The following is a 25,368-nucleotide window of genomic DNA, read 5'->3' as shown; positions in this document are numbered from 1 at the left end:
GGAGCCACCAAGAAGAAGGCTCTTCTTCTGGGTCCCGCCAGATGCATCTCCTTAGGGGACGGGACCTGCAACATTCCTTGCCTCCCTGCTCTAGTGCAGGGTAGATGTGACAATCAGCACCTTGAATTGCACTCACAAGGAAAGGGACAACCAATGCAGCTCCTGCTGGAGAGGTGTCACACGTGCACACTGAGGTCTGTACAAAACCATGTGGACTGCTGCATTTTGTACCAACTGAAGCTTCCGGATGTTCTTCAGGGGCAGCCCCATGTAGAGTGCATTGCAATAGTCAAAACGGGAGGTGACTAAGGCACAAGTGACTGTTATGGAAGGCTGTTCTAAACTATTGATTATAATTAACTCCACAAAATACTTTTTGCCAGGCTTTAAATCATTTCACAGCTCCTGCTGCTATGTCCTAAAGCCACACGACTTTGGATTACATGCTAAAGAAATCCCGCAGAAGTCCTTCTCTATTCTTCCCTTTGTCAAAAACAGAACTGGGAACTGGGAATACGTCTTCTGCAATTGTGGTCACCTCAGCTTTGAAATACCCTTTTCAAGGATTGCCTGGTATAGAAAACATCTTTTGGTGCAATATTTTGGCTTAATCTGCTTTCTATAGACTTACTTTTACTTATTAAGACTTTTAGCCACCTGTTGGGTTTATTGGTTTATTGCTACTAGTTCTGATATGCTAGAGATTTCAGGCCTGACACAACTTTTGAAGGTTATTAAATAAGTAGTCTAAAAAGGTTAGCAGATCATGTACAATAGTTATTTTTTAATTCTTGCTTACTGGCTGTTTTTGCAGAGTTTACTCCAAAAATCCAATAATTTTATGCCAATTTCATTGTACTAGTGCATAGGAATTAATTTTTCTCCTTTCCACAACACCCCCCCCCCATTTTCTTTCTCCCAGGGCTATCTAGAAGAGCTAGTTCGGTTGAGAGAGTCACAACTCAAGGATCTGGAGGCAGAGAACAAACGCCTGAAGTTAAGGCTGGAAGAGGTGAAGGTGCAGAATCAGTTAGAGAAACAGGAATTGGAAGGCATCATCCTGGAACTGCAAGAGCAGCTGTAAGTAGGATACAACCCCGCATACTCTCCTTGCCGGTAATAAGCAGGCCCAAATGAAATCGGTTTTCCCTTTGTCCTATGAGACGGGGTCTAGGTTTGTCAAAGCTGGATCCTGTGTCATGTGGGAGGATGGCTCCTTGCCTTGAGTTGACAGGTTGCACTCCCTCGTCCCTGATCCCTCCTCCTGCTCTGCCCTCAGGATGGGCCTCATCCCTTCAGACAACAGCCAGTTTACCCAACTCTCCAAGGATACGGCTGCACCCTTGGTGAACCAGTGGCCGTCTTTGGGGATTCTGAACGGTAATGAAAATCATGCAGAACCCAAGATATTCAGGAGGTCAGTGTGTGTCTAAAAGATGTACCTTTTTCTCTAAGATCTCTTGTAGCCTCAGCATATTTGCTGGAAATCAGTGATGCATGTTTCCACCATTCCAAGACAAGAAAAATATATAGCATAAGTTTTACACTTTTCAGTAAATTTAAAATTCATGGAAATTAATTTAATCTTGTCCCCAGTTTCCATTTTCATCCCTGACTTGCTTATCACATGCCCCCCAACTAGTGTAGCATCTTTCCACTAAAATATTGCCTATCTCTGTTCCACATCTAATTCTCTATTTGCTCAGTCTAAATCAGACATGTCAAACTCGTGACGTTGCGCGACATATCGGAACTTTTTCTCCATTGCTGGCAATGGGGTGGGGGCGGTTTTGCATGGTGATGCATCCGGCCGGCAGTTTGACACGCCTGGTCTAAATCAACCTAACTGAACCATAATAAATCTCTTCTAATTTTTCTCTGGTTTCAATTCATCTTACTAAAATAGCCATTCTGTTTTTAAACAGAAGCAGAAAATTGATTCTTTTTCAGAACGAAAGCATCAAACTTTGATGTTCTGGGAAAAGTATTAAAACCGCCACCATAAAGAACACCTGTTTATTATCTAGGAAACATTTTAGCCATGGAAACAGGCTTGTTTTGGCAGTCCTGCCACATGAAGAAATAGGCACAAAAGTTTCTATATGCTGTCTACAGACGCTACAAAAACACAAACCTTATTTGCTGTCTTGACTCCATATTTGGCACATCAGTATGAATTATTCCACATTGACAAAATTTTGTAATCATTCAATATTAGAATTGGCTGAGCAAAAGAAGGGTGATTTCAAGAACAAAAAGAGCAGAATCAATGGAGAACAACATTCAAGGATTATCCAGAGCATCTGGGTCTGAATTAAAAATAAAAAAGCAAAACAAATTTGAGCTAAATTAATATTTGGATGGAAATAATCTGTAAATCCCAGGTTATATACTAAATGGGACAAAAATAAAACATGGCAGAGGGGGACAATTACAAACCATAGCTGTATTGTGGCTAAAAATGTCACTGAAAGTCTGCCCGAAAAACAGTCTATATGACTTCAGTAGTTTCCTTGTTAAGATGTGCCTCCTATACACATGAAAATTATATAGTCATGGGATGTTTTTCTGGCAACCTGCTCATGTCTTTCTGTATCAAGTCTTCCCAGGGGTACCTTTGGAATTATGAAACCAAGTTACAATACGGGCATCTCAAACATGGTTCATGTGATGGGCATGACCAAGGTCAATTATAAACCACCTACTTAAAGAAAAATCAAAGTGAAGATGCTTCCAGGATGCCTTCTGACATTTTATCTTCCTTTTTTTTTCAAAGTAATGGTTTGTAGCCATTCACTATTTCTATCATTTAGAAATGCCTCTGGGTCTATGTAGAGCCTAGATGGAAAAATATGTTGTATTTTGAGATTGAGGTCTTGTTTTAGAGCATCCATTTTTTATAATTAGATTTTTTTAAAAAAAATGAAGCTAGGTAGGACAGAATTGCTGGCAGATTTCAAAAGTTAATCATCAGAACACCACAATGTACAAGTTTTGGGAATTAGTTCAGAAATGTCTCCTAATTCTTTCTTCTTTTTTCCAGGCATAGCTTCATGAGCACAGATCAACTTTCCACAGAAATAAGCTTGAGTTCTGATTCACAAAGGATGGGTGAAGGAAAACACGAAGGGGAACCTTGGGGACCACTAGGTAAGAGTTTGCATGGTCATGGGAAATAGCTGTGACTGGAGTTGTACATCACTCAAAGTCCTTGTGTCATTTCATTTGGCTTAATGTTTTCCAAACCCAACCATATTGTGCTTGTATTTGTTAACTCCAAAAGGGCTTACTTTAGAAAACAAGATATGCTACAGCTTGTCATGCCCTTTGCCCTTCACAAAATGTGAAGGGCAAGGGGGATATGTGTTCTGTACCAGCCTGCTACCGGCCCTGCAGAAAAGGCAGGGACAACCCCTTTACAAACGGCAAGAGGCTGGAATTAAGCCTGCCAAATTTATTAACATAAAACAGAGCAAAACAAGACACCAACCATGAAACAGGAGCTATGAAACAGGAACTAATCAAGCTGTTGCCTTCAGCAAACCAGCCCTCCCACGCATTCCCCTTTTATACAGTGCAGGGCGTGGCTTCTCTCTGCCTCCTTCCGAGGTGCCCCATTGCCTTCCTCTGTTTACTCCTGATTGACTGCCTCCTGCGTCGGGCGTTCTTGAACAGGGCCAGCTGTGGGTCATCTTCATCCACGCTGTCAGGCTCACACAGCTGGGTCTCCGTCGTGAGGGGAGGGGCCTGGCTGAGGGCTCTCATCAGCAAGATCTTCAACCCCCTCAGCAAGCTCTTCAACACCCCCCTCCTCCTCTGAGTCGTCCGACCCAACTGCCGAACCCACAGGCTGACCCTGAATCACAACAATATGTGAGTGTTGGCTCCCAAAGAGAACATTTATTTATTAAATGTATAAGCCGCCCATCTCCCTGATAATTCTGAAAATTTTTGAAGTCCCATAATTAATATTTTCCAAGGCAAGTATATTACATAGGACAGGGCTTTTCAACCTTTTCACCCATTGTACCACTTATGGATATGGCAACATCTGAGTACCACCAGTTGCTTAGCAAGGTGTCAACTTGATGACCACCACCCCAAAAAGGAAAAAAATGAAGTACAGGTAGTCCTTGACTTACAACAGTTTGCTTAGTGACTGTTCAAAGTTAAATGGCACTGAAAGAAGTGCCCCCCAAGCCACAGCCGAGCAAGACACCTGCCTGCCTGGCCGGTGGCACTCTTCCTCCTGTCCAAGGTTTTCATTGTTGTGAGCATTTCTGTTGAGGATTGGCAGTGGGAGTGTGTGGGGGTGGTGGGATGTTTGGTTTTTATTTCCCCCGTCTGCTGGGTGGTTGCAGCAGGTTTTGGTCACTTTACATGAACCTGGGATAGTGTGACCATCATAAATATGAATCAGTTGCCAAGCATCTGAATGTAAATCACAAGACCCTGGAGATACTGCAACATTCCAGCTGATGAGTACATCTTCTTGGCTCAGAAGCACCAGGATCAGCACTGAACTCCAGCTGGAACCTGGCGCTGAGCCTGGCACTTCCGCTGAGCCCTGACAGCCCTGCAGCTCCAGCCATTTCTTGCTCAGGCTTGTGCGGTGCTGCCATTCCCCTCCCCCACTACTTTTTTAGGATGGTTGCGTACCACCTCTCAGGTGCCAATGTACCACAAGTGGTACCCCTACCACTGGTTGAAAAGCCCTGACATAGGAAACAGATTTTTGGTTTTGGCTCAAATCAAGCTTTCTGTGACTATGAAATCATTCTTCCTAATCCGTTTTCTTGATAGTTTCAACAAAGAAATAATTCCAGTAATAACAGTGGTCTCCCACAAAGCATAAGTTCTATTTCTTGTTAACCATTGTTTATAGAGCTTCCAGTGACTTCACATCTAGAAATAAAGCAAAACAGCCTTTGTTGTTCCACCTCCCTCAGTTGACCTTGTTCCCATTGATCTTCTAACATATATTACATAATTCTGTTCAAACTACCCTGAATATATTAGATTCAGTAGCCTTTTATGTTTTATGCTTAAAAGAATTATTTTTGTTATTTTTTAAAATCCCATTTATATCCCGCCTTTCTCCGAAGACTCAGGGCAGCTTACAATTTAAGCACAAACCAATGTGCTTAGCAATATTTGAATTATTAAGACATTACAGACATTTTAAGTTGATGGTTGGGGTTAGATATAGCATTTAGTAATTTCAAATTGATGCCAAGATTAAATTATTTGCCATTATTTGCATTTTGTCTTTAAATTTTCTCTTATCAAGACACACGCAGAACAGTAACATACAGAAGACTGGCTTCTTTGCAGGAACATGATTTTGTTCTGCATTTTAGGGACACTATTTAAGTAACATGGACATCCATCTTACTGAATGCCAGCCTTCCATTTCTAAAACAAATATGTAATTAATTTTTCAAGTTACAACTGCTGCTTTTGGATTAAGCTCTAAGTTTTTAATCTTTCAATAAAGTTTTATCGAGGAGTTATTAATAATTTAATAAATTATTGAAGGTGGTGCTAAGTACCTGCCACGTGCAGCTTCAGCCTCTTCAAAAGTTGTCGGTATATTTCTTTCGAAAACCAAAATAGAAATTCAACACATGGAGAAAGTTTTAATTTTTAATCTAGGTTTACCCTTCCTTTGTTGGAGTCTGGGCCAGCCATGTTCTCAGGGGTGGTCTGCAGTCATTTTAAAGCTATTCCTCTCTTCTTCTCTCTGCAGGAAAGGACCCAACTCCGTCAATGTTGGGCCTTTGTGGATCCTTGGCCTCTCTGCCTAGCTGCAAGTCTTTAGCTAGCCTAAAATCCAACGAGTGTCTGGTGAGCGACAGCACAGAGCCTAGCCCTGCTCATAGCCCCAGCTGAGACAGTGGTAGTCTGTTCTCATAAATCTCAAAAACGTCGATGAAGATTTTGGGTGGACAAAACATCCCGAGTCAAACCTCTTTGGCTTGATTTCAGTAGGTGGGAAGGGCAACTGAACCATTTATCCAGCTTGATGCAACAGGGCAACGTGTTTGCTTCCTCATCAAAATATTCTTAGACTTTCTTCCTTAAATTGGGAACAGAGAAAAAGAGAAAGCACCCCCTTGTCAGAAAGTGGAAGGGTTGTCCACAAAAAGCGCTTTTGTGACATGACGCTGTACATATGTATATTATATATGGTTGAGATTGGCAAAACGTGGCTGCCTCTGCAAAACAAGGTTTAAGAAAAAAATCCTCTGAATGTCTATTGCTGGAGGCAGAAAGAAGATCTACACCAGTTGAAATTTGCTGCACATCATTCAATGTGAAGATTTGCACAATGGACAAGGAAATTGCCTGCTCCTGTATCTATCCCCTTTCACTGAAGAGAATGCTCTGTGGTTGTGTTCCTGTTAACAGCATTTAAAAACTTAGCTGTGGGAAGGGAAGTAATTTATTACCCATCTTAAGCCGACCACCACACTTCAAATATAACTGCAGGATCTGTTTTGGTTAATCGTATTACAGAAAGGGGATTCAAGGCAACTTCAGATTCCTGGATATCTTTATAGCACAGGAATCATTTTTGTGTCTTCCTTGGTCCTGCCACTCATGAATGAATCTACTTCCTACATGTTTCTCCTGCATGTTGCTATCCCATTGGAACTTTCTGCTATGGGAATGGAAACATTGGAAGGTGAAAGAGTACCAATATCTTGACTTTTCATCTGTGCCATAGATCTGAAGCAGCAAGACAAGCTTAAGAATCTACTCCAGGATAAGTCAAGATCATCACTGACCAGAGCTGAGAAACTGACTGGTACCACCTAATGGAATTGTTAGAACGAACAGACATTAAATCAAATTAAGGAGCTGGCAGACAATGCTTACTGATTATTATTTTCTGGTAACAAATTCAGGCTGGGTTTTAAAATTCTGCAGTCACTAACAATTTCAACAGTAACAAACTGTGTCAAGAATGGGACAAACCACTTGGTCTTCCCATTCTTCCTTCCGAGTAAACACATCTCAACAGTTACATGTAACACAAAAGGGAAGAAAGCTTGTAATAATGACAGTATTGTCAAAATTCCAAAACTATAGCTAAAAACCTTTGGTATGTCTATGTGAGTGGTGAGGGAATTCACATGTCTCCCATTTTAGAATACTGGCTGTTTATGAGCATTGCAAACTTAGCCTATGTTGCTACTTATGGTTTGTGTAACATTGGCTTGACTGAACCAGGCAGACTCTACTATTTTAGTTTCCATACTTCTCATAAGCTATTGTCTGCATATTGCTAAAGAATGGGGAATTGTTCAAGACCAATTGATAAGCTGATGGTGGATGTACGAAACTCAATAGTTTCCTATTACTACCAAGGTTATTTAGGAGAGTCTTATCCCAGCGCAGCATTTCCCAGTATTAGACTATGTAAATATTCTGAGGCTCACTACCTGTGACAGAGGCAGGAATACAGCACCTGTGGTCACCATGTCATATAAGTTTTCCAATGGCTGTTAAATAAATTCAACTCATACTAGGGGCTATCTTCTGTATTTCTGAAGTCCACAGGCTGAGAATCTTTTGGTCTTAGCCAATATGCACCACCACCAGCTCTCAAAACCAAGGTTGGATCAAAGGGGAAATGTTCATGGCCCAGCAGTAGTGCTCTGCTTGTTGGATGCAAAGAAATCATTAAAATATTTAAGAGTAAAGGAAGTCATACAGAAGCCCAAAAGGAATGTAGTGTATCAAATTCCAAATTATCCACCATCAGATCCTCCAATCTGGAAAATCTGAACTATACCAGCAACAGAAATTAGATACATTGAAAATAACTTCTTCCTTATCAACTATATATATCTTAAAACATTTCTTATTTACGTTCTCTTTTAACTAATATATTAATCATGCCATTGTATCTATTTCTCTGCATTCCTGTCATGCCAGTGGTTTCATCTACTGGCCTCATATGCAGCAACTGTTTTATTTGGGCTGCTCAAAATTTTAAGTTTGCAGAGTGGTGATAAGGAAGTTCATGTTTCTGTTTGCTGAAGCAACACTATCAGAGACCTAATGATTTGCTGCTGGGTATTGCAAAGACATATGATCTACACACACATAATATCCTAAATTTAATTTAAAGCACCATTCCCATATTCACAAATGAGAAAAAGAAATCATTTTGCAGCCTGGTTTATCCAACACACTGACACAACACTTGAGTTTACATCTTCTATTGAAGCAAACTCCAATTTACCCTGGTCTACCACATTTTGCAAACCCACCCATTGAAACAAAGTTTCCTCTCTTTGTTCGTACAATAAAATATATTCATGGGTACATCTAGTGAATCAGCCTATCAGAGTGAGACAAGTAAAAGAACACTGAACATTTTATTTAGGAATCAAATGCATCCCTCTAATCATGGCAGTTCTCGCCATGATATAAAGGTTTTTATATAAGACCTTAAACTAGAATGGATATACTTTCTGTTGCCAGAGGCCCATGGCAGGGAACAAGATTTTATTATCACTGACTTGGGCTGGACAACACTGCTTGATTTTTAAAAATAATTTACCAATCATGCTATTCCCTTATGGAGTAAGAAAACCCAGAGAAGTATTAAGAAAAATTAAGCAAAAGTCCTGGAAATAAATAGGGCATTCTCATTAAATTAGATTATTTCAAAATGATTCACTACATTTCTCTATATCCCATCAAACTATTTGTAGTTCTACTGTATTCATACATCAATTCCAACAATTTATTTTGTTCTTCAAACTTGTCATTAGTCCTTTTTTTTTGACAATGTCATACCAAGATTTCAGGTAACAGCAGAAAATCATACTCTTCAGTGTTCTTCCTAAATTCTAATAGCATGGTCAAAAGATCTGAGATCTCAAAAAGAGTGACCTGGGTTTTCTAATAAAATCTAAGAGTACCTGATGAGGATGCAAGGAAAGAAAAACAGAAAGACATATCAACAGTCAAATAATGTGTACTGTTGTTTTGCTAAAAAAAAGTGAATTTTATTCAAGAAATAAAAGCTCAGCTTTTCCCCTTTCCACAAATATGTAAGCAACAGGCATATAAATTTACAACATAGAGGGGACAAGATATCAAGATGCTACATAAGATATCTGGCATCAAAGAAAACCTTGGCCTGCTATTCTAAGCTCTCCTTTAATATAGCAAATATTGAAAAGGAGAGCAGGAGCCCAAGCTGTCTAATTGTCATCCATGCTATTCAAGATTTCCGAATTCAGGCTGTTTGTGGTAGTATGAAGGGAAGAGCTGGGCAAAACCTGAGTGTTCAAAATCAGTGTTTCTATTCAAAGCTGTCGAAGTCCAGCTTAGGATTGCAACTTCAGAGAGCTGTATGTCATGCACAGGAAAAGACAGGTTTAAAAAAAAGCATGCAGAACCTTTGAAAATTAAAATAGAGATGGAAACATATGCTGTCTATTAGCAACTTTTACTCTCTGAAGGCCTATCAAAAATAATAATAGTAATGACGCAGGGGGCATGGCAGTGCTAGGCTTTTCCCTCTTTTTTTTACTTTTTTCCCTTTGCAACTGGCCAATAATCCCAACACACCAGGATCATACTATGCAGTTGGTTTAAACCTAAGGTATTCTGGAGCTCCTCCTCTTCAAATGAGCCAAAAGTTATAGCATCCAATCTTGACAGTACCTAAAGAGGAGAGGGTTTAAAGCCAAGAGGCTTAGTTGTCTATCAGGAAAAAAGAGAAAGGCAGGAGACCAGGAGTTAGTTAAAGGCACCTGGAATTTGCCTGATGAGTGAGAAATCCTACAAGGAAAGCAAGCAAGAGATTTATTGGTTATGTGGTCTTCTCAATCTTGATTATTATTCACAGCTGGATCTGCTTTTATATCCAACCCTATTAACAAAACGGGTTTTCTTTTTTGCATCTACCAAAATGTGTCCTTTCTCTTGCCATCAGCATTTCTTTGGTCCATCTGGAGGCTACATCCAAAGCTCTGTTTATAGGCTTCATAGACTATTTAACTGCTGTTCCTGGTTCATTTTCTGGAAGAAGGTCTTGCCAAATTCATATGTGCTAATCATGATAGCACAGGCTGGAGCCACCTTGATAACACGAGGCAGAAAACCTATATGGATTTTGGAAGGAAAGTGCAGGAGAGGGAGAAAGAGAACAAGTAAGTACCTCTTGCAAAATGCAAAGCTATCCTGCCTTTTTACTGATTTAGCTGAAGGGTCTAGCTCAGTGATGGCAAACCTTTTAGAGACTGAGTGCCCAAACTGCAACCCAAAACCTACTTATGTATCATCGGGTGCTGGGTGGGTGTGGCCCATTGGGTGGGCGTGGCTGCAGTGGTAACGGCAGACTGGGTGGGACTAAAAAGTTCAATCAGTCAATGCCAACTTTGCGAGATCTTTTTTTTCCCTGCAAGAAGTCGAAATTGATTGATTGAACCTCTTCTCTTTCTTCGCACACAGCAGTGGAGGCCTAAGGCAAAAAAGTTTTATAAAACCCAGCTGAAGGCCCAAGACTGGGGTGATGGCGTGGGTGCCCACAAAGAGGGCTCTGCGTGCCACCTGTGACATGTGTGCCATAGGTTTGCCACCACAGGTCTAGCTGATTGCCACTTCTCCATCATTCTTCCTGATTTACATGAGGAAATGGAATCCTATAGTTCCAGTTGTCCAATCTGGCAATGGTAGCTGCAGAAATGCAAATGAATGTTTATCTTCTTTTAAATTTAGTTGTCAGACTGCACTGACATTACACAGACCACATTAACACTGTCAAAAGCAAAGAAGTAAAATAATAGTTCTGATGATTATAGAATTGCTTAAGAGTACAAGATTACAGGCAGCCATAATTTTCACCACCAAGAAGCCCATCTTGCCCAAACATTAAAACAAGATTTTAGTATAAAACTAGAAATGGCACCTGTAAAGAGCCCTCTTGTGCCAGATTGTGCCCAAATCTTCTGCATAAGTAGCCAGGTCGATGAGGATTTAGGTGTGGTAACTGGGCAAGAAGAAAAGAACAAGTAGTTTAAAATCTATCTGCTAAACATTTCCCTTCCAACAATTGACACAAAAAGTGGTCAAACTGGCAATAATTTATGTAGTAATGGCCATTTGGGATACACTGAATACAATTCTATGTAAACCGATGTAAGAAGGGATTCTACAGAATTGAATAGGGCATTTATCCAGCAAGCCTGCAAGGCACTGTAATGAAAGAGATGATGGAAAATGTTTGTTTCCTTTTGCCGGAACACTTCATGTCACAAATCAGACTATAGCTTGTTCTCTGCAATGATTGCAAGTCTGTAGAGATATAGTCATCCCCAATACTATTGGGGCCTTCAGGAAGGCAGAAAAAACTATGACTTTTCTGTCAGGATAAATGGAAGCCAAAATGAATGGAATTTCCATGGACAGGGATAAGAGTGTGACTTCCAGGTTCAGGAATTGATTAATGGTCTGGATTTTAATTGAAATTATTTATAATTTGTTTCTCTGATGAACTGTATGCTTCCCAGAATGGCAGTGTTCAAAGTAGGAGACCATATACATTCTTTAAACAAATCCAACAGCTATAGAGATTGTTATATTACATTTTCGTATTTGCAGGCTTGTATTCATATGAACTCCATTATGTTAGGTTACACATAAGCAGGTACAAATGAGTGTGTGAGAGTGGGGGCACTATAGTGGGGTGTGTGTGTGTGAGAGTGTGTGAGAGTGTGGCCACTATTTTTATTTATTTTAATTCCATTTATATCCCGCCCCTCTCCGAAGACTCAGGGCGGCTTACAAGCTTAGCAGAGAATTCTTATAAGAGAATTCTTTTTTTTTTCTTTTCAGAAAATCTGTCCCCTCTATCATACAGGGTGTATTGTAATTTTATAGCACTAATCATGCAACCGTCACCTCAAAATTACAAAACAGTTTCTGTATAGAGCCTGCACAGAATGACACATCTCTCTCTTTTCAATTCACCACATAGTTTTTTCTTCAGCACAGACATAACATGTTAATGAGATTATTTTAATTACAATCAAGCTAAAAAAGCCTTGTTCTCACCAGGGCAGACAAGTATGTTGCTAAAATGTTCGTCCTACTAGATGCTGTGAAACACAGTGCAAATACTTTAGAGAAATAGGATTGGACCCTAGAAGAGGCAAAACATCAGGCAAACTCTGTTGAATAAGAAACTGTGTGCCTATTAGACCAGAAGTAGTTAATCCTTCAGGAAATTATTCACTTGGCCAAGAAGATAACTGTGAAAAATGAAACTTGAATATGATGGAATTTGATTGGTTCTTACCTGCAGCTTTTCACATGTGAATAAGAACCAAAGGTAAACTCTTTTGATCAAAAGTTAAAGGTAATCTTTCTTGCCAATGAGCTAGGTTTGCCTCTTCAGTTCACCATTCTCTGTCTTCTTCTTTTCTTTATGACTTTTAAATTCAATCCTTTTCTCCTCTATCAACTGTAAATTCCTCCCACCACTACTAATTCAAGTATAGGCATATATGTTCAAAGGAACTATCTACTGTTCGACAGTTACCCATTATCCTTGGCAGCCGCTCACTTCTTACCTTGAAGTGTCTCCATGTTTCCTAGCTCAATCTGCCGCTGGGTCTTTACAACATCAAAGGGCAAAGTCAAAGTAGCAGCCACCTGGAGAACAGGTAGAACATTCTGTTAGCCACTATCTATATAACATTTACACGGGATGAAAGCAAATTTTTTATATAGCATTCTCCATCTCAGGTTCTTAACTTGAATACTTCTTTCATATTGCTGAAAATAGTTACATACTCCTTTCCAGGGTGGATCTGATTTAAATCAAATTGATTTAAATCTCAATTTAAATCATGATTTAAATCATTAATAAAAAGGCTTGATTTAAATCAACTCAACTTAAATCAAAATTGAGCAACTGTTATCTCTATCCCGCAGCGGCTCCTCCTCTGACCCGCTGTTGACTCATCCAACAGTCCCATTCACTTTAATGGGACGGCTGGTGATGCGGCAGTGACACAAAAAGGTGAGGGACGTGGAGGGCAGCAGGTGGCTGTTTAAATATAAGGACTCTGTCAACGCTGCTAATATTGGATGTTCTTGCTTTGACAACAGATGGAAATGCAGCCATTTTACTCTTTGCTTTTAAAGTTAGTTGATGCTGGGAGGGGGAATGTGGATGAGAGTCCAGTTAGTCATAACAATAATAACTCAGCCATGGGAATCCAAGGTTATTGCACCCAGAGTTGATAAAGATTTGGCAGACTGGAGAGCTGGGGAGAAAGCCTGAGCATCAAGCTAATTGGGGAATGTGATTTATGACTGTTAATTGGGGGAGAGAATTGTGCTTTGTTACTTTGTGCTCAGGGGAGGGGAATTCAGTTTTTGGCTTTAACTATGTAGTGCCGATACTTTGTTTCTCGAATAAAAGATTCTAAGGTAAACAATGCCTCAAAGTTCATTTGAAGAGTTTTCATCTGTCGGAACCATGACAGGCTCATTTTTGATGGTAGTTAAAATCTTTAATATTATTATTTGCAAACAAAATGAAGGTTTCCTATTTAGAATAATAAGCTGTCAGGTTAGTAAAACTGTGATATCAGAACCGATTTTAGGTTAATAGGTTAATCACACATAGTTGGAGAACTACTCAAATTCTTTTATTTAATTAAAACACTTAAGAGCATTTCTCTTCAATCATACAGTTTGCTGTGCACATAGATTTGCAAAAGGATGGGATAAAGGAATATTCCTAAACTTTGTTTTATGGTTTATCTCATGGTTACTGTGAAATTGTGTAAATGCATCAATGCAGTGCATGTAATCTCAGCTTGCAGAGCTTGGATTCATTTGAGTTTACCGAAAATGTAAATATTGCAGAATATACAGCCTCATGCTACATAACTAAGCTCCATTTCATACTGAATAAACTAAATTATTAATGTATCTTAAATAGAAAATTATATTTAGATAGATTTTTACTCCAAAAGCATTTTATTAAAATAAATTTGATAAAAAGGGAAAAAAAATCCAATTTTAAAAATCCATTTTTTTTGTTTTTAAAAAAATCATTGATTATTATCCACCCTGCTCCTTCCTAAAACTGATAAAAACTTATGATGCAAAGGACTATATTAAGCAAACTATGGCAGTCTTAGAAACTTTCTTCTCCTGGTGTCCAGTTAAAGAATTAGCCTAATGTGTCTTTAACAGAAAGAGGTATTGAGATGTGTTGACTTCCACCACTCATTGAACAGTATAATTTTAAAGTAAGATATTATTAGCTTCTATGGCCCATGGACCACACAATTTAACTGCAAAAATTTCAGGTTCTAACGTAACCTAATGGTTGTGGAAAATAATTTTACTAAATAAAACTAGGTCCAGACAGATATGGCTGAGTTGTTTAGCAGTGAAAATGAAGATGCTACTGATGGGATCCACAAAATTAACTAAAATGGATTTCCACCTCTAAAAGGCCCCTTCAGCTATTGGCCTGGTCCACTGGCTTAACCAAAATGTCCAGTGGCTGGGAACTTGTAGAATACAACTCCCAGGAACCCTCTTTATTGTGTTAACTGAGCCAGCGGGTATTATAGCACTGTTACATCAAAAGCCCACAGCTTCTTCTCCACTGCCTGTTATAATGTTCATGTAATTCTAGCACATTCTGGATCACAGGTAGGTCTCACGTTTTCACATTTATGCAAAGATCTGTAAAGCTCTGGAACTCACCATGCCAGAAATGGCTCCAGCTGAAAAACTGATCATGAAAGTGGCTTCATCAAGGCAGAACTGCCCACACAGCAAATCTTTCATTAGTTCATAGTTATACCAATACAGAGCTGTGGGGAAGCAAGAGAAAGGGAACCATGAGGAAAGCAGAAAGAGGTTGTAGGTATCGGTTCACTGTATTTTTCTCTGCATAAGAGAAGGTATAGTTACTGTACATCTCCCGACCCAGTAACACCAGGGATAATTTTGCTCCGATTAAGTCACTAGCTACTGGGAAAGTTAGAAATGACTTCCACTACCTAGACAGGAGTGGCCTGGAGACCTAAGCAAACCCTATCTACCCCTCTGGAAGATTAACTCTGAAGTGAAAATGGGTTCTTGTGGGCTGTATAGCCACAGCAATAGCATTTAGGCTTATATACTACCCCATGGTGTTTTACAGCACTCTCTGGGCAGTTTACAGGGTAGAGGAATTATTTGCATATTGCCCCCAATGTGAGTTCTCATTTTACTGAACTCGAAAGGAAGGCCGAGTCAACCTTAAGCCCCATCAGGATCAAACTCCAGGTTTTAGTCAGAGTCTGCTTTCAATACTGCACTTTAGCCACTTGCCCCATCAGGGCTGTTATTATATGTATAATCGTATACTGTATTTTAAAACAGTATGCAAATTTCTTCTTTAAAGTGTTCAAGGTGGCAAGCTGCACAACTTCCTTATCTAACAACTAAGAAACCGATAGATCTTTAGCTTTAAAACAATACCCATTTAGTGTTTCCAGTGTCATGCATTCTCATCTCCTTAAATACCTCTTGGGCTAGTGAGCCAGATCCCCTTCTTCGGTCCATACCTGAGAAAGGAACATCCCGTAACACTGTCGGACCCCAACCCCTCCAGAGAGACATCCATCCATCTTGCGCCACTGAAGACTGGATGCAGACACGTAGTTCCCGGTAGCTCAGCTGACGAGACTGCATTTTTGTCCGTATGAGTTCCAAGGGGCTGATCATAGTTACTGCACCCACTATGGAAGAAAACCCAACCTGGCATGAGAAACCAACTTTTATCCCTCAGTGCTACTTCCTTGTGCATCAGGCCAAGGGGCCCACTAGAATACCAGGGTGGCCGATTGGTTTCTTTTATAAAAATCGCTGGCACAGAAACCAAAATAGGCCTTAGGTGGCTGAACATTATAATACCAAGGGAATCAATAGTTTTAATGAAACAGCTATCTAGCTCAAGCATCAAATCTTGTCCCGGCTCAGCAGTCTCTCTGGATTGGATAAAAGAGTCACTGAAACCAGAACTATTTTCTAAACACCAGGCTGCAAAGTGACCGTGAAGTGGATAACAAGGATTAACCTGGGAGGACTTAACTGAGCACAGTGTTGATTATGGTCATAAAAGGCAATTGATGCTTTGGGGTGCTTCATAGAAATACCCAATTTTATTTAATCTCCCAGGAGTCCAATCACCAACCACCTTTAAACATAGAAAGTACACCTAGATGTAAGTATGATTTTAAGGAGAATATCAAGAGGGCATTTACTCGCATTTCAAGTGTTTCAACAATTGCAGATATACATCATTCATACACATGTATAGGTGTAGAGCAGACCATACCCACTCTATGGCCTCACCACCAGTTCATCAGAGATTAATACCTAAGAAAAGCTTCCTTTGGTCGATGAAAATCTTTGAAGAATTTAAAAGCAGACCTATGGAAAGCTACAAAGAACCAACATTGGATGGAACCAATGGAGGAGCTGGCAAATGGATCTGGCGAAAACTGAGAAGTACAGAAATTGTTGATCCAGAGGCACGCAAAACAAATGGGGCTATCTGATGGCTTCTGCCCATTGCAATTGTGGTGACATGCAGACAACAACGCACACACACACGCACACATATATATACTTGTCCTTAAGTACTGATCAGTGTACATTTGAGGACTTCATGGTAAGCACGACAAAACAGCAATTAATTAATTTCTGAGCAATATCTATTTAAGTTGTTCATATTTTAATCTTGTATTTTACATTTTATATTGTACAATATGCCTTATTTTAATTGTGATGCTTCTGACACAAATAAACAATATGCACATGTGTGTGTGTGCATACACAAATTTCCTACTGAAGATGTCATTCAGTGGGAAGTTTCTAGCAAGCAGTTACGTTTTTTCTGACACAGCTGAATCTGACAATAATGATACAAATCTCCTAGGAAAAAAAATTAGCACATTTGAGCATAAAGCAAATAATAAACTAGCTGTTTCTAATATCTCTGCTTATGTAACATAGCAGCATTTCAAATATTCCATCTGATTCATATACAGTATCTCACACAAATGTTTTGTATAATAACCCAGTAAAATAAGCCAATAAAAACATCATATGGCAGATGGGCAACTGAGGCTCAGGACCTAATGAAAGGCTGAAGTGATTTGAATGGCAGAATGCCGGTTCATAACTTGTACTTTTGGTCAGCTTCTTATCAGATTCCTAAATTATTCTAAAATAGATTTTGAAAACTATCAACCTTAATATTGTGGAACCCCAGAGGTAATATTATAGCTATCAAAAGCATTTCACAAAGCACTTCTCCTCAAATCCAGAAAGTGGCCACATCTTTTAGAAGACTTCTGTGGCCATATTAAAGTCTGATGTCCACATACATTGAGGGGGGAAAAGTATTTGATCCCCTGCTGATTTTGTACATTTGCCCACTGACAAAGAAATGATCAGTCTATAATTTTAATGGTAGGTTTATTTTAATAGTGAGAGACAGAATAACAAAAAAACATATATCCAGAAAACAAGCTGAGATTAGGAGCAATCTCATAATCTCAGTTTGTTAGCTGTATAAAAGACACCTGTCCACAGAAGCAATCAACCAGATTCCAAACTCTCCACCATGGCCAAGACCAAACAGCTGTCCAAGGATGTCAGGGAAAAGATTGTAGAACTACAAAAGGCTGGAATGGGCTACAAGACCATCACCAAGCAGTTTGGTGAGAAGGTGACAACAGTTGGTGCGATTATTCGCAAATGGAAGAAACACAAAATAACTGTCAATCTCCCTCAGTCTGGAACTCCATGAAAAATCTCACCTCATGGAGTTTCAATGATCATGAGAACAGAGAGGAACCAGCCCAGAACTACATAGGAGGATCTTGTCAATGATCTCGAGTCAGCTGGGACCATAGTCACCAAGAAAACAACTGACAACACACTATGCCGTGAAGGACTGAAATTCTGCAGTGCCTGCAAGGTCCCCCTGCTCAAGAAAGCACATGTACAGGCCCGTCTAAAGTTTGCCAATGAACATCTGAATGATTCAAAGAACTGGGTGAAAGTGTTGTGGTCAGATGAGACCAAAATCGAGCTCTTTTGCATCAACTCAACTCGCCGTCTTTGGAGAAGGAATACTGCCTGTGACCCCAATAACAACATCCCCACCATCAAACATGGAGGTGGAAACATTATGCTTAGCTGACAGGACAACTTCACTTCATCCAAGGGATGAAGGACAGGGCCATGTACTGTCAAATCTTGGGTGAGAACCTCCTTCCCTCAGCCAGGGCATTGAAAATGGGTCGTGGATGGGTATTCCAGCATGACAATGACCCAAAACAGCAAGGCTAAGGCAACAAAGGATTGGCTCAAGAAGAAGCACATTAAGGTCCTGGAGTGGCCTAGCTAGTCTCCAGACTTTAATGGCATAGAAAATCTGTGGAAGGAGCTGAAGGTTCGAGCTGCCAAACATTAGCCTCAAAACCTTAATGACTTGGAGAGGATCTGCAAAGAGGAGTAGGACAAAATCTCTCCTGAGATGTGTGCAAACCTGGTGGCCAACTACAAGAAACGTCTGACCTCTGTGATTGCCAACAAAGGTTTTGCCATCAAGTACTGTCATGTTTTGTGAAAGGGTAAAATACTTATTTCACTCATTAAAATGCAAATCAATTTATAACGTTTTTGAAATGCTTTTTTCTGGATTTTTTGTTGTTTTCTGTTATTCTGTCTCTCACTGTTAAAATAAACCTTATAGACTGATCATTTGTTTGTCAATGTGCAAATATACAAAATCAGCAAGGGATCAAATACTTTTCCCCCTCACTGTATGAATATTTATGCACAAACAACATTTCTGCTGGTACTGCCTGCAAAGTAAAATGGTTGTGCACACACCCATGCCAGAAGGGCTGTAGACCAGCCCTCCAAAGAATCGTGTAAGTCCACCAAAGGATGTGGCTGCTATAAAACCTCCAAGAGGTTTTATTCATGCTATTGTAACCCACCTTATAAAATATTTGTTTCAAATGCTTTGCACAAATGGCCATGTGCATTTGAAAGGACAGTTTTACTCCCCTAGCTTTAAAGCAATTTTCAAGAAACAGCTAAGTCTACAGTTCCTGCAAGTATACAAAAATGGATGAAACTCACATCTGGCAACTGCACCAGCCACCAGTGGGATATGGTGTCCTTGGCTGTTCATCTTAACATGCAACAAATCACGTAGTTGATCATAAGAAGTGAAATAGATCACAGTAGCAGGGACAGCCATAACTCTGAAGAAAAGAGAATGTATACACGTATAGAAGCTCTACTAGATCTGATCTATTATCAATATCTATCTCATCAAATCATGCTCCAACATTCTGCATCAAAACAAAAAGTGCTGTAACTCAACAAGCAGCACTAAGAGATAACATATTGTAATTCTGAAGAACCTAATTCTGGTCTTCTGATATTCAAAAGTTTGAGTATTACACAGTTTGGGCTGCAATCAATTAAATATTTTAGTTTGCCCCAAACTAGAGCTACTTGTTCCTTTCCAGATGAATAAAGAGAATGAAATTCTCAGAAGCTATGTAGGAACAGTTTTGGATGCAGGTCAATGGAGTTCTATTCGTCAGCAAGGACAACTGTGATATTCTCAATAAACATCTCCTTGTGAGACTGCAGATTCAGAATTTGCATTTCCATAGAAAGCCATGGCCCTTTGTCTTAGGCACAGATCTCATCTCAATCTTGGAAATAGAAAATGTTAGCTGTCTGAAAGAGACAAAGGCAGAACTGGAGAAGGGAATCAAAGAAGTTGCCAGACCAAGGTTGAGAAAAGGGGAGACTGATACCATTTTCCAGAGGTTTAGAGTGAAACTGGAATTTCCACGAAAAAAGGAAAGTAGAAGGAAATAGGTGATTTTGCTTCAAGAGTCAGTATTTCTGTAGGGAGATATTCTGTACGTTCTACTCAGGATTTAGATTGGATTGTGCTAAGTCTGTTTCTTTTTATTGTACTTCTAGTCAAGTTAGTAAATTCTATGTAATTTCAACTTTTTCTCAATCTTTGAGTTGAGCATATGAATATTTACAATGAGTTACTGTATAACCATTTGAACTCCCTGCAATCTCTCTTTCCAGATTCTGCCAAATAAATTCCTATCTGACATGCCATCTTATGCTCAGCCTGCAGCATTTCTTCTGCATTTTGTTGCCTCAGTCAGGGCAACTATGTAATTCCTTTGCCACAATCTTGAATAATTTGCATTTAGGTTTTAAAGTTTAAAAAGGGGTTATATTTGATCTCTCCCTTTTTTGTGGTAACATTTTCTTAGCTCTCTCTCTCTCTTAAGAAAGAACTGAAATCCTGTAACTCCAAACTACTTGCCTAGGAGGTTGTAGACATTATTCTTGTTTTTGTTTCATTTTGCTTTTTAATTGCCAGATTGACAGTAAAGATACAACCCAGCTGGGATTTAAAGACTAGACTGCAGAATGCCTCTACAGGGATCAGACAAACAGCTAAAGCTTGCAAAGACCCAGCGACCTCCATTTTATTGCACAAGTCTTTAGTTGGCTAAATTCCTGGGGTTTTGGTTATTTTTCTTCAATGCAAAGGAAAAAGTTGCAAAAAAAAATTTCTTTCCTTGTTTGCCCCCATTCCTCTACTCTTCAGCCTGGAGTCAAGATAAACTTTTAACAAGCTGCCTACGATACCAAAGTTGTGATTGCTGGTCAACAAGTTTTGGTTCTAAAAGAAATTCCTCCAAAGATTTTAAAGAGAAGGAAGGATTTTATATTTCTTGTGCAAGAGCTCAAGCAAAGAGATATAAGGTTCAGATGGGAGATCCCAGCTGGGTTGAGCTTCATGTATGATGGCAAAAGGTACTGTTTGAGTAATGTGAAGCAAGCGCATGATTTTTATAATAATGTCTTGAAAGTAACCCCATCAACACTTCTGGAAGCTGCAGAGGGATCTGGAGAAGGAGAACATCAAGAGGATGAAGATGCACAGATAGACGAGAAGGGTACAGGAGGAGTTCAAGCTGCAACTCTTTTGGATGATCTTAGAGAACAGAGGGTGACGCGTGCTGCCTTAAAACGCTCAAAAAAGGAAAAAAAATAAGACCAGTAGAAATCTATGGAACTTCCACAAAATATTTATAGTTAAGTGGTAGTTGTGTTTTTAAAAAAAAAAAAAAAAAAAAAAAGTTTTGGGATGCTATGTATGGTAATAGATTTTTTTTTTTTTTAATTTGGAATTAATGGACAACTTACTACAGAGGAAGAGGAAGAAAGTTTTGTGGGTTAATGTGGGTTAATTTGTGTAAGAACTATTTATTAATGTGCAAATGAGAATATGTTAAGGTAATAGTGAATTGTGGAAGAACATAGATGGGAATGATGCTAGTTTTCTTTTATTTTAGTTTTTTATATATATTTAGTATTATTAAGGATTGGTTTACTATATACAAGCTAGAGAGTGATGGATTTTAGAGTTTATAATTGTTAGTATATGATTGTTTATGATTGCCTTTTAGATATATACCTTGTATTTTGCTCTGGGAAGTCGGGGGGGGGGGGAGGGGGGAGGAGGGGAAGTGGAGGGGGGGAGGTAGGGGAGGGAGGAGGGGGAGGGGGAGGGGGGGAGATAGGGGGGAGGTAGGGAGGGGAGGAGGGAGGGGGAAGGGGGGTTTTTTTAAAGGAAAATTGTATTTTATAAAACTTTTCAATAAAAAAAAAAAAAAAAAAGATAAACTTTTAAATGGAATATAGACTGGAGGCAGAGACTTTAATTTTTACAATTAATTGGAGGGGAGGGGAGATAAACAAGTCTGTCCCTCTATGCTGGCGAGAGCAGGGATGGCCGGTCATTACTTGAGGCAGTTCATTTAATGTTCTCCTGACTTCAGACTATCATGGGCAAGCTCCATTATGGTTATAAGACAAGGATTATCTGGTACAGGGTGCAGCAGCCCTGTTTCTCTAGGGAAAAAAATGCTAGGTGAGGTATATTTGGAAGATAGGTGGTGAGAGCTGGAGTGCCTCCACGGTTACCGGGAAGTGAGGTTACGGCTTCTAGATGTGGAGGTTTGAAAATTTCAGCCTTCTATTCTATAAACTCAATTGATTCTTTTTTACAATTAGTAACTGGGGGAGGCATGGAGAATAGTTAAGAATATTTTAAAGCAGTAACAGTAATAGTTTATGACCCAAGATTTCTGTTGACTGAATTTTTATTTTAATCCTCTTTGTACTCACAGGGTAGGTGGCAGACCACTCCACAAGGATCGAATACCTTCATGCCGTATTATCTTCACAAAAGCATCCTAAAATGAACAAGAGCAAGAAAGTATAGACATGAAGAGACAAGTTACCATGAAAAAAAACATCTGTCTTTGAAACATACAGTTTGAACTCTCTAATTTTGCTAACCGCTAAGCTGGAGCAGAGTTACATTTTCAGTCACCTAAAACTGTATGCAGGTGGGTGAATAGCTAGACAAGAAAAGAACATTCTTCTGGCAATGCACTGATTTTCTGTTGGAAGCATCAACGTTTAAAGCAATTTTTAAAATCCCCTTTCTGCAGGTCTTTTTTTCATGCTCTCCTCTGTGGTCTGATTGGAAACAGGCTTCAAATGGGTCTCTTACTATACCTTTTACATGTTTATTTGCCACACTATTAAGCAGAATCATCTTTAAATTGGTTGTTCTACTGCAGACAAATAAATATAAAGAAATCTGGGGAAATTTTTCAAGAAGAAAGAAGTAGCTTTGGGAAGAACACTATGAACAGTAGTGCAGGGGGAAATAAATATAGCACCTTTCTTGTAGAAATTTCTTTGCACCAGACCATCATCTCCAGAATCTTACTTGTTTTCCATTTCTATTTGGATCTGAGGAACTAGACAGAGTCCTGCCCTGTGAACTTGGCCAATGTATTCTTTTTAGGGAAGGTTATTGAGAAGAGATGAAATGGACTACCTGGAGCACTTCTGTGAGTGTTTAGACCCATATATGGGGCAGAAACAACACTGATCACACATCTGTATGATCTCTGGTGGAAGCAGGATGGGTATCACTGACCATGGTATCCTTCTGGATCAGTTTTGGGGTAAGTAAGCAGCATGGTGTTGCACTGGCTCATGTCCTTCCTCCAAAGCTGGCTTCAGTTAGCACTGATTGGAAGTGAGAGGCGCAGTTCTCAGCTCCTACTTTGTGGGGTTCTTTCGTGCCTGATGCTCAATCCAGTCTTATTTAATCTCTACATAAAGCCACTGGATGAGATTATCTTTCACCACGGGGTAAGGTACCATCTGTATGCTGATGATATCCAGTTATACATCTGTACCCCTGGTAAACTGTGATGCTATTGATATCCTTCCTTGGAATCTGGTGGCTATGGGAGTCTAGATGGGAACAACATTTCAGACAACCATTTGTCCGAAATTGTATAGGGTTTCCTACCTAAGCAGGGGGTTGGATCAGAAGACTTCCAAGGTCCCTTCCAACTCTCATTATTCTATTCTATAACGAACGTCAGCTAAAGCTTTACAAGACTGAGTGGGTTTAAATTTGGGGCCCTTCTGTATTTGGGGATTTACCACCTATAATGCTGGATGGGGCTGCATTTCCCCAGACACCTCTGTTGTGCACTCTTGGGATCCTTCTGGCGGCAATCACGGCAAGAGGTCTTTTGTACAGCTTTGTGCTGTGTACCAGAAACACTCTTTCCTGGATCAGATGGCTCTACTCTAAGTCATGAGAGTAAGGTACCCATTTTGTTTTTCTGATTTTGTTGTTTATCAGATTATTTTAATTAGGACTGTTTGATTCTATATTTTAACTGTTTTTTTCTAGATCTGTACACCATCCAGAGTCCTTCGGAGTTGGGAAGCCAATACATTTAAATAAATACATAAATAATAAAACTGATTGAAGGGGCCATTCTTCTGCTTTATAATTTCCTTTTTCCAACTGGATGCTTCTCAAATAAGCTAGACTACATCTCCAATGGCAAACCATCTATTTAGGAGCATGTGAGTAATCTTGATTCAGAAAATGCAAGAACATAACTTGACTTGTTTCCAGGTCTTAACAATAAATGCTTCCTTTTTAGAGGATTTTGATGCTTTAGGTTCCATTTTGTATTTTAATAGGCATGAAGCACTACAACGTCTCGAACTCCCAGGCAGTCCAGGCTTTGCCCATGCTGATTAAATAGAAAATACATCTGGTGGTGGAGGATAATTGGTCTAAACTGTTAAAGTTACCATAGAGTGAAGGAAAAAAGCATGTGATCTCCTGCTGATTTTGTATGTTTGCCAACTGACAAAGGAATGATCAATCTATAATTTTAATGACAGGTTATTTTAACAGTGAGAGACAGAATAACAAAAAAATTAAAAATCCAGAAAAACTCATTTATAAATTGATTTGCATTTTAATGAGTGAAATAAGTATTTGATCCCCTGTGAATCAGCAAGATTTCTGGCTCCCAGGTGTCTTTTATACAGGTAATGAGCTGAGATTAGGAGCATTCTCTTAAAGGGAGTGCTCATAATCTCAGCTTGTTAGCTGTATAAAAGACACCTGTCCACAGAAGCAATCAACCAGATTCCAAACTCTCCACCATGGCCAAGACCAAACAGCTGTCCAAGGATGTCAGGGAAAAGATTGTAGAACTACAAAAGGCTGGAATGGGCTACAAGACTATCACCAAGCAGTTTGGTGAGAAGGTGACAACAGTTGGTGCGATTATTCGCAAATGGAAGAAACACAAAATAACTGTCAATCTCCCTCGGTCTGGGACTCCATGAAAGATCTCACCTCATGGAATTTCAATGATCATGAGAACAGAGAGGAATCAGCCTAGAACTACATGGGAGAGTATTGTCAATGATCTCAAGTCAGCTGGGACCATAGTCACCAAGAAAACAACTGACAACACACTATGCCGTGAAGGACTGAAATTCTGCAGTGCCTGCAAGGTCCCCCTGCTCAAGAAAGCACATGTACAAGCCCGTATGAAGTTTGCCAATGAACATCTGAATAATTCAGAGGATAACTGGGTAAAAGTGTTGTGGTCAGATGAGATCAAAATTGAGCTCTTTTGCATCAACTCAACTTGCCATATTTGGAGGAGGAAGAATGTTGCCTGTGACCCAACATCATCATCCCCACCATCAAACATGGAGGTGGAAACATTATGCTTTGGGGATGTTTTTCTGCTAAGGGGACAGGACAACTTCACTGCATCAAAGGGACGAAGGGCAGGGCCATGTATGGTCAAATCTTGGGTGAGAACCTCCTTCCCTCAG

General features: G+C 39.6%; 2 protein-coding genes across 8 annotated transcripts in view; one reads left to right on the top strand and one right to left on the bottom strand.

The window, feature by feature from the left end:
- RUNDC3A (RUN domain containing 3A) overlaps nt 1–7,657 on the top strand; it is a 31,458-nt gene extending 23,801 nt beyond the window's left edge. The window contains exons 8-11 of the mRNA XM_083378248.1: nt 923–1,080; nt 1,280–1,417; nt 3,044–3,150; nt 5,750–7,657. Coding sequence (XP_083234374.1) covers nt 923–1,080; nt 1,280–1,417; nt 3,044–3,150; nt 5,750–5,892 — 546 coding nt within the window. The 3' untranslated portion in view covers nt 5,893–7,657. The remainder of the gene's footprint in view (nt 1–922; nt 1,081–1,279; nt 1,418–3,043; nt 3,151–5,749) is intronic.
- Nucleotides 7,658–8,989: 1,332 nt separating this feature from the next.
- SLC25A39 (solute carrier family 25 member 39) overlaps nt 8,990–25,368 on the bottom strand; it is a 38,518-nt gene continuing 22,139 nt past the window's right edge. For all 7 annotated transcript variants that reach the window (XM_083378251.1, XM_083378255.1, XM_083378253.1 and 4 more), the window contains 7 exons: nt 22,309–22,376; nt 19,207–19,331; nt 15,609–15,782; nt 14,761–14,870; nt 12,600–12,681; nt 10,937–11,017; nt 8,990–10,130 (listed from right to left, as the gene is read on the bottom strand). In XM_083378251.1, coding sequence (XP_083234377.1) covers nt 10,012–10,130; nt 10,937–11,017; nt 12,600–12,681; nt 14,761–14,870; nt 15,609–15,782; nt 19,207–19,331; nt 22,309–22,376 — 759 coding nt within the window. In that variant the 3' untranslated portion in view covers nt 8,990–10,011. The remainder of the gene's footprint in view (nt 10,131–10,936; nt 11,018–12,599; nt 12,682–14,760; nt 14,871–15,608; nt 15,783–19,206; nt 19,332–22,308; nt 22,377–25,368) is intronic.

Source organism: Vipera ursinii (genome assembly GCF_947247035.1).
Source record: "Vipera ursinii genome assembly, chromosome: Z".
In the NCBI taxonomy this organism is placed as follows: domain Eukaryota; kingdom Metazoa; phylum Chordata; class Lepidosauria; order Squamata; family Viperidae; genus Vipera; species Vipera ursinii.
Note: the sequence above shows the minus strand (reverse complement) of the source record. Positions and strands in the feature narration are given on the sequence as shown.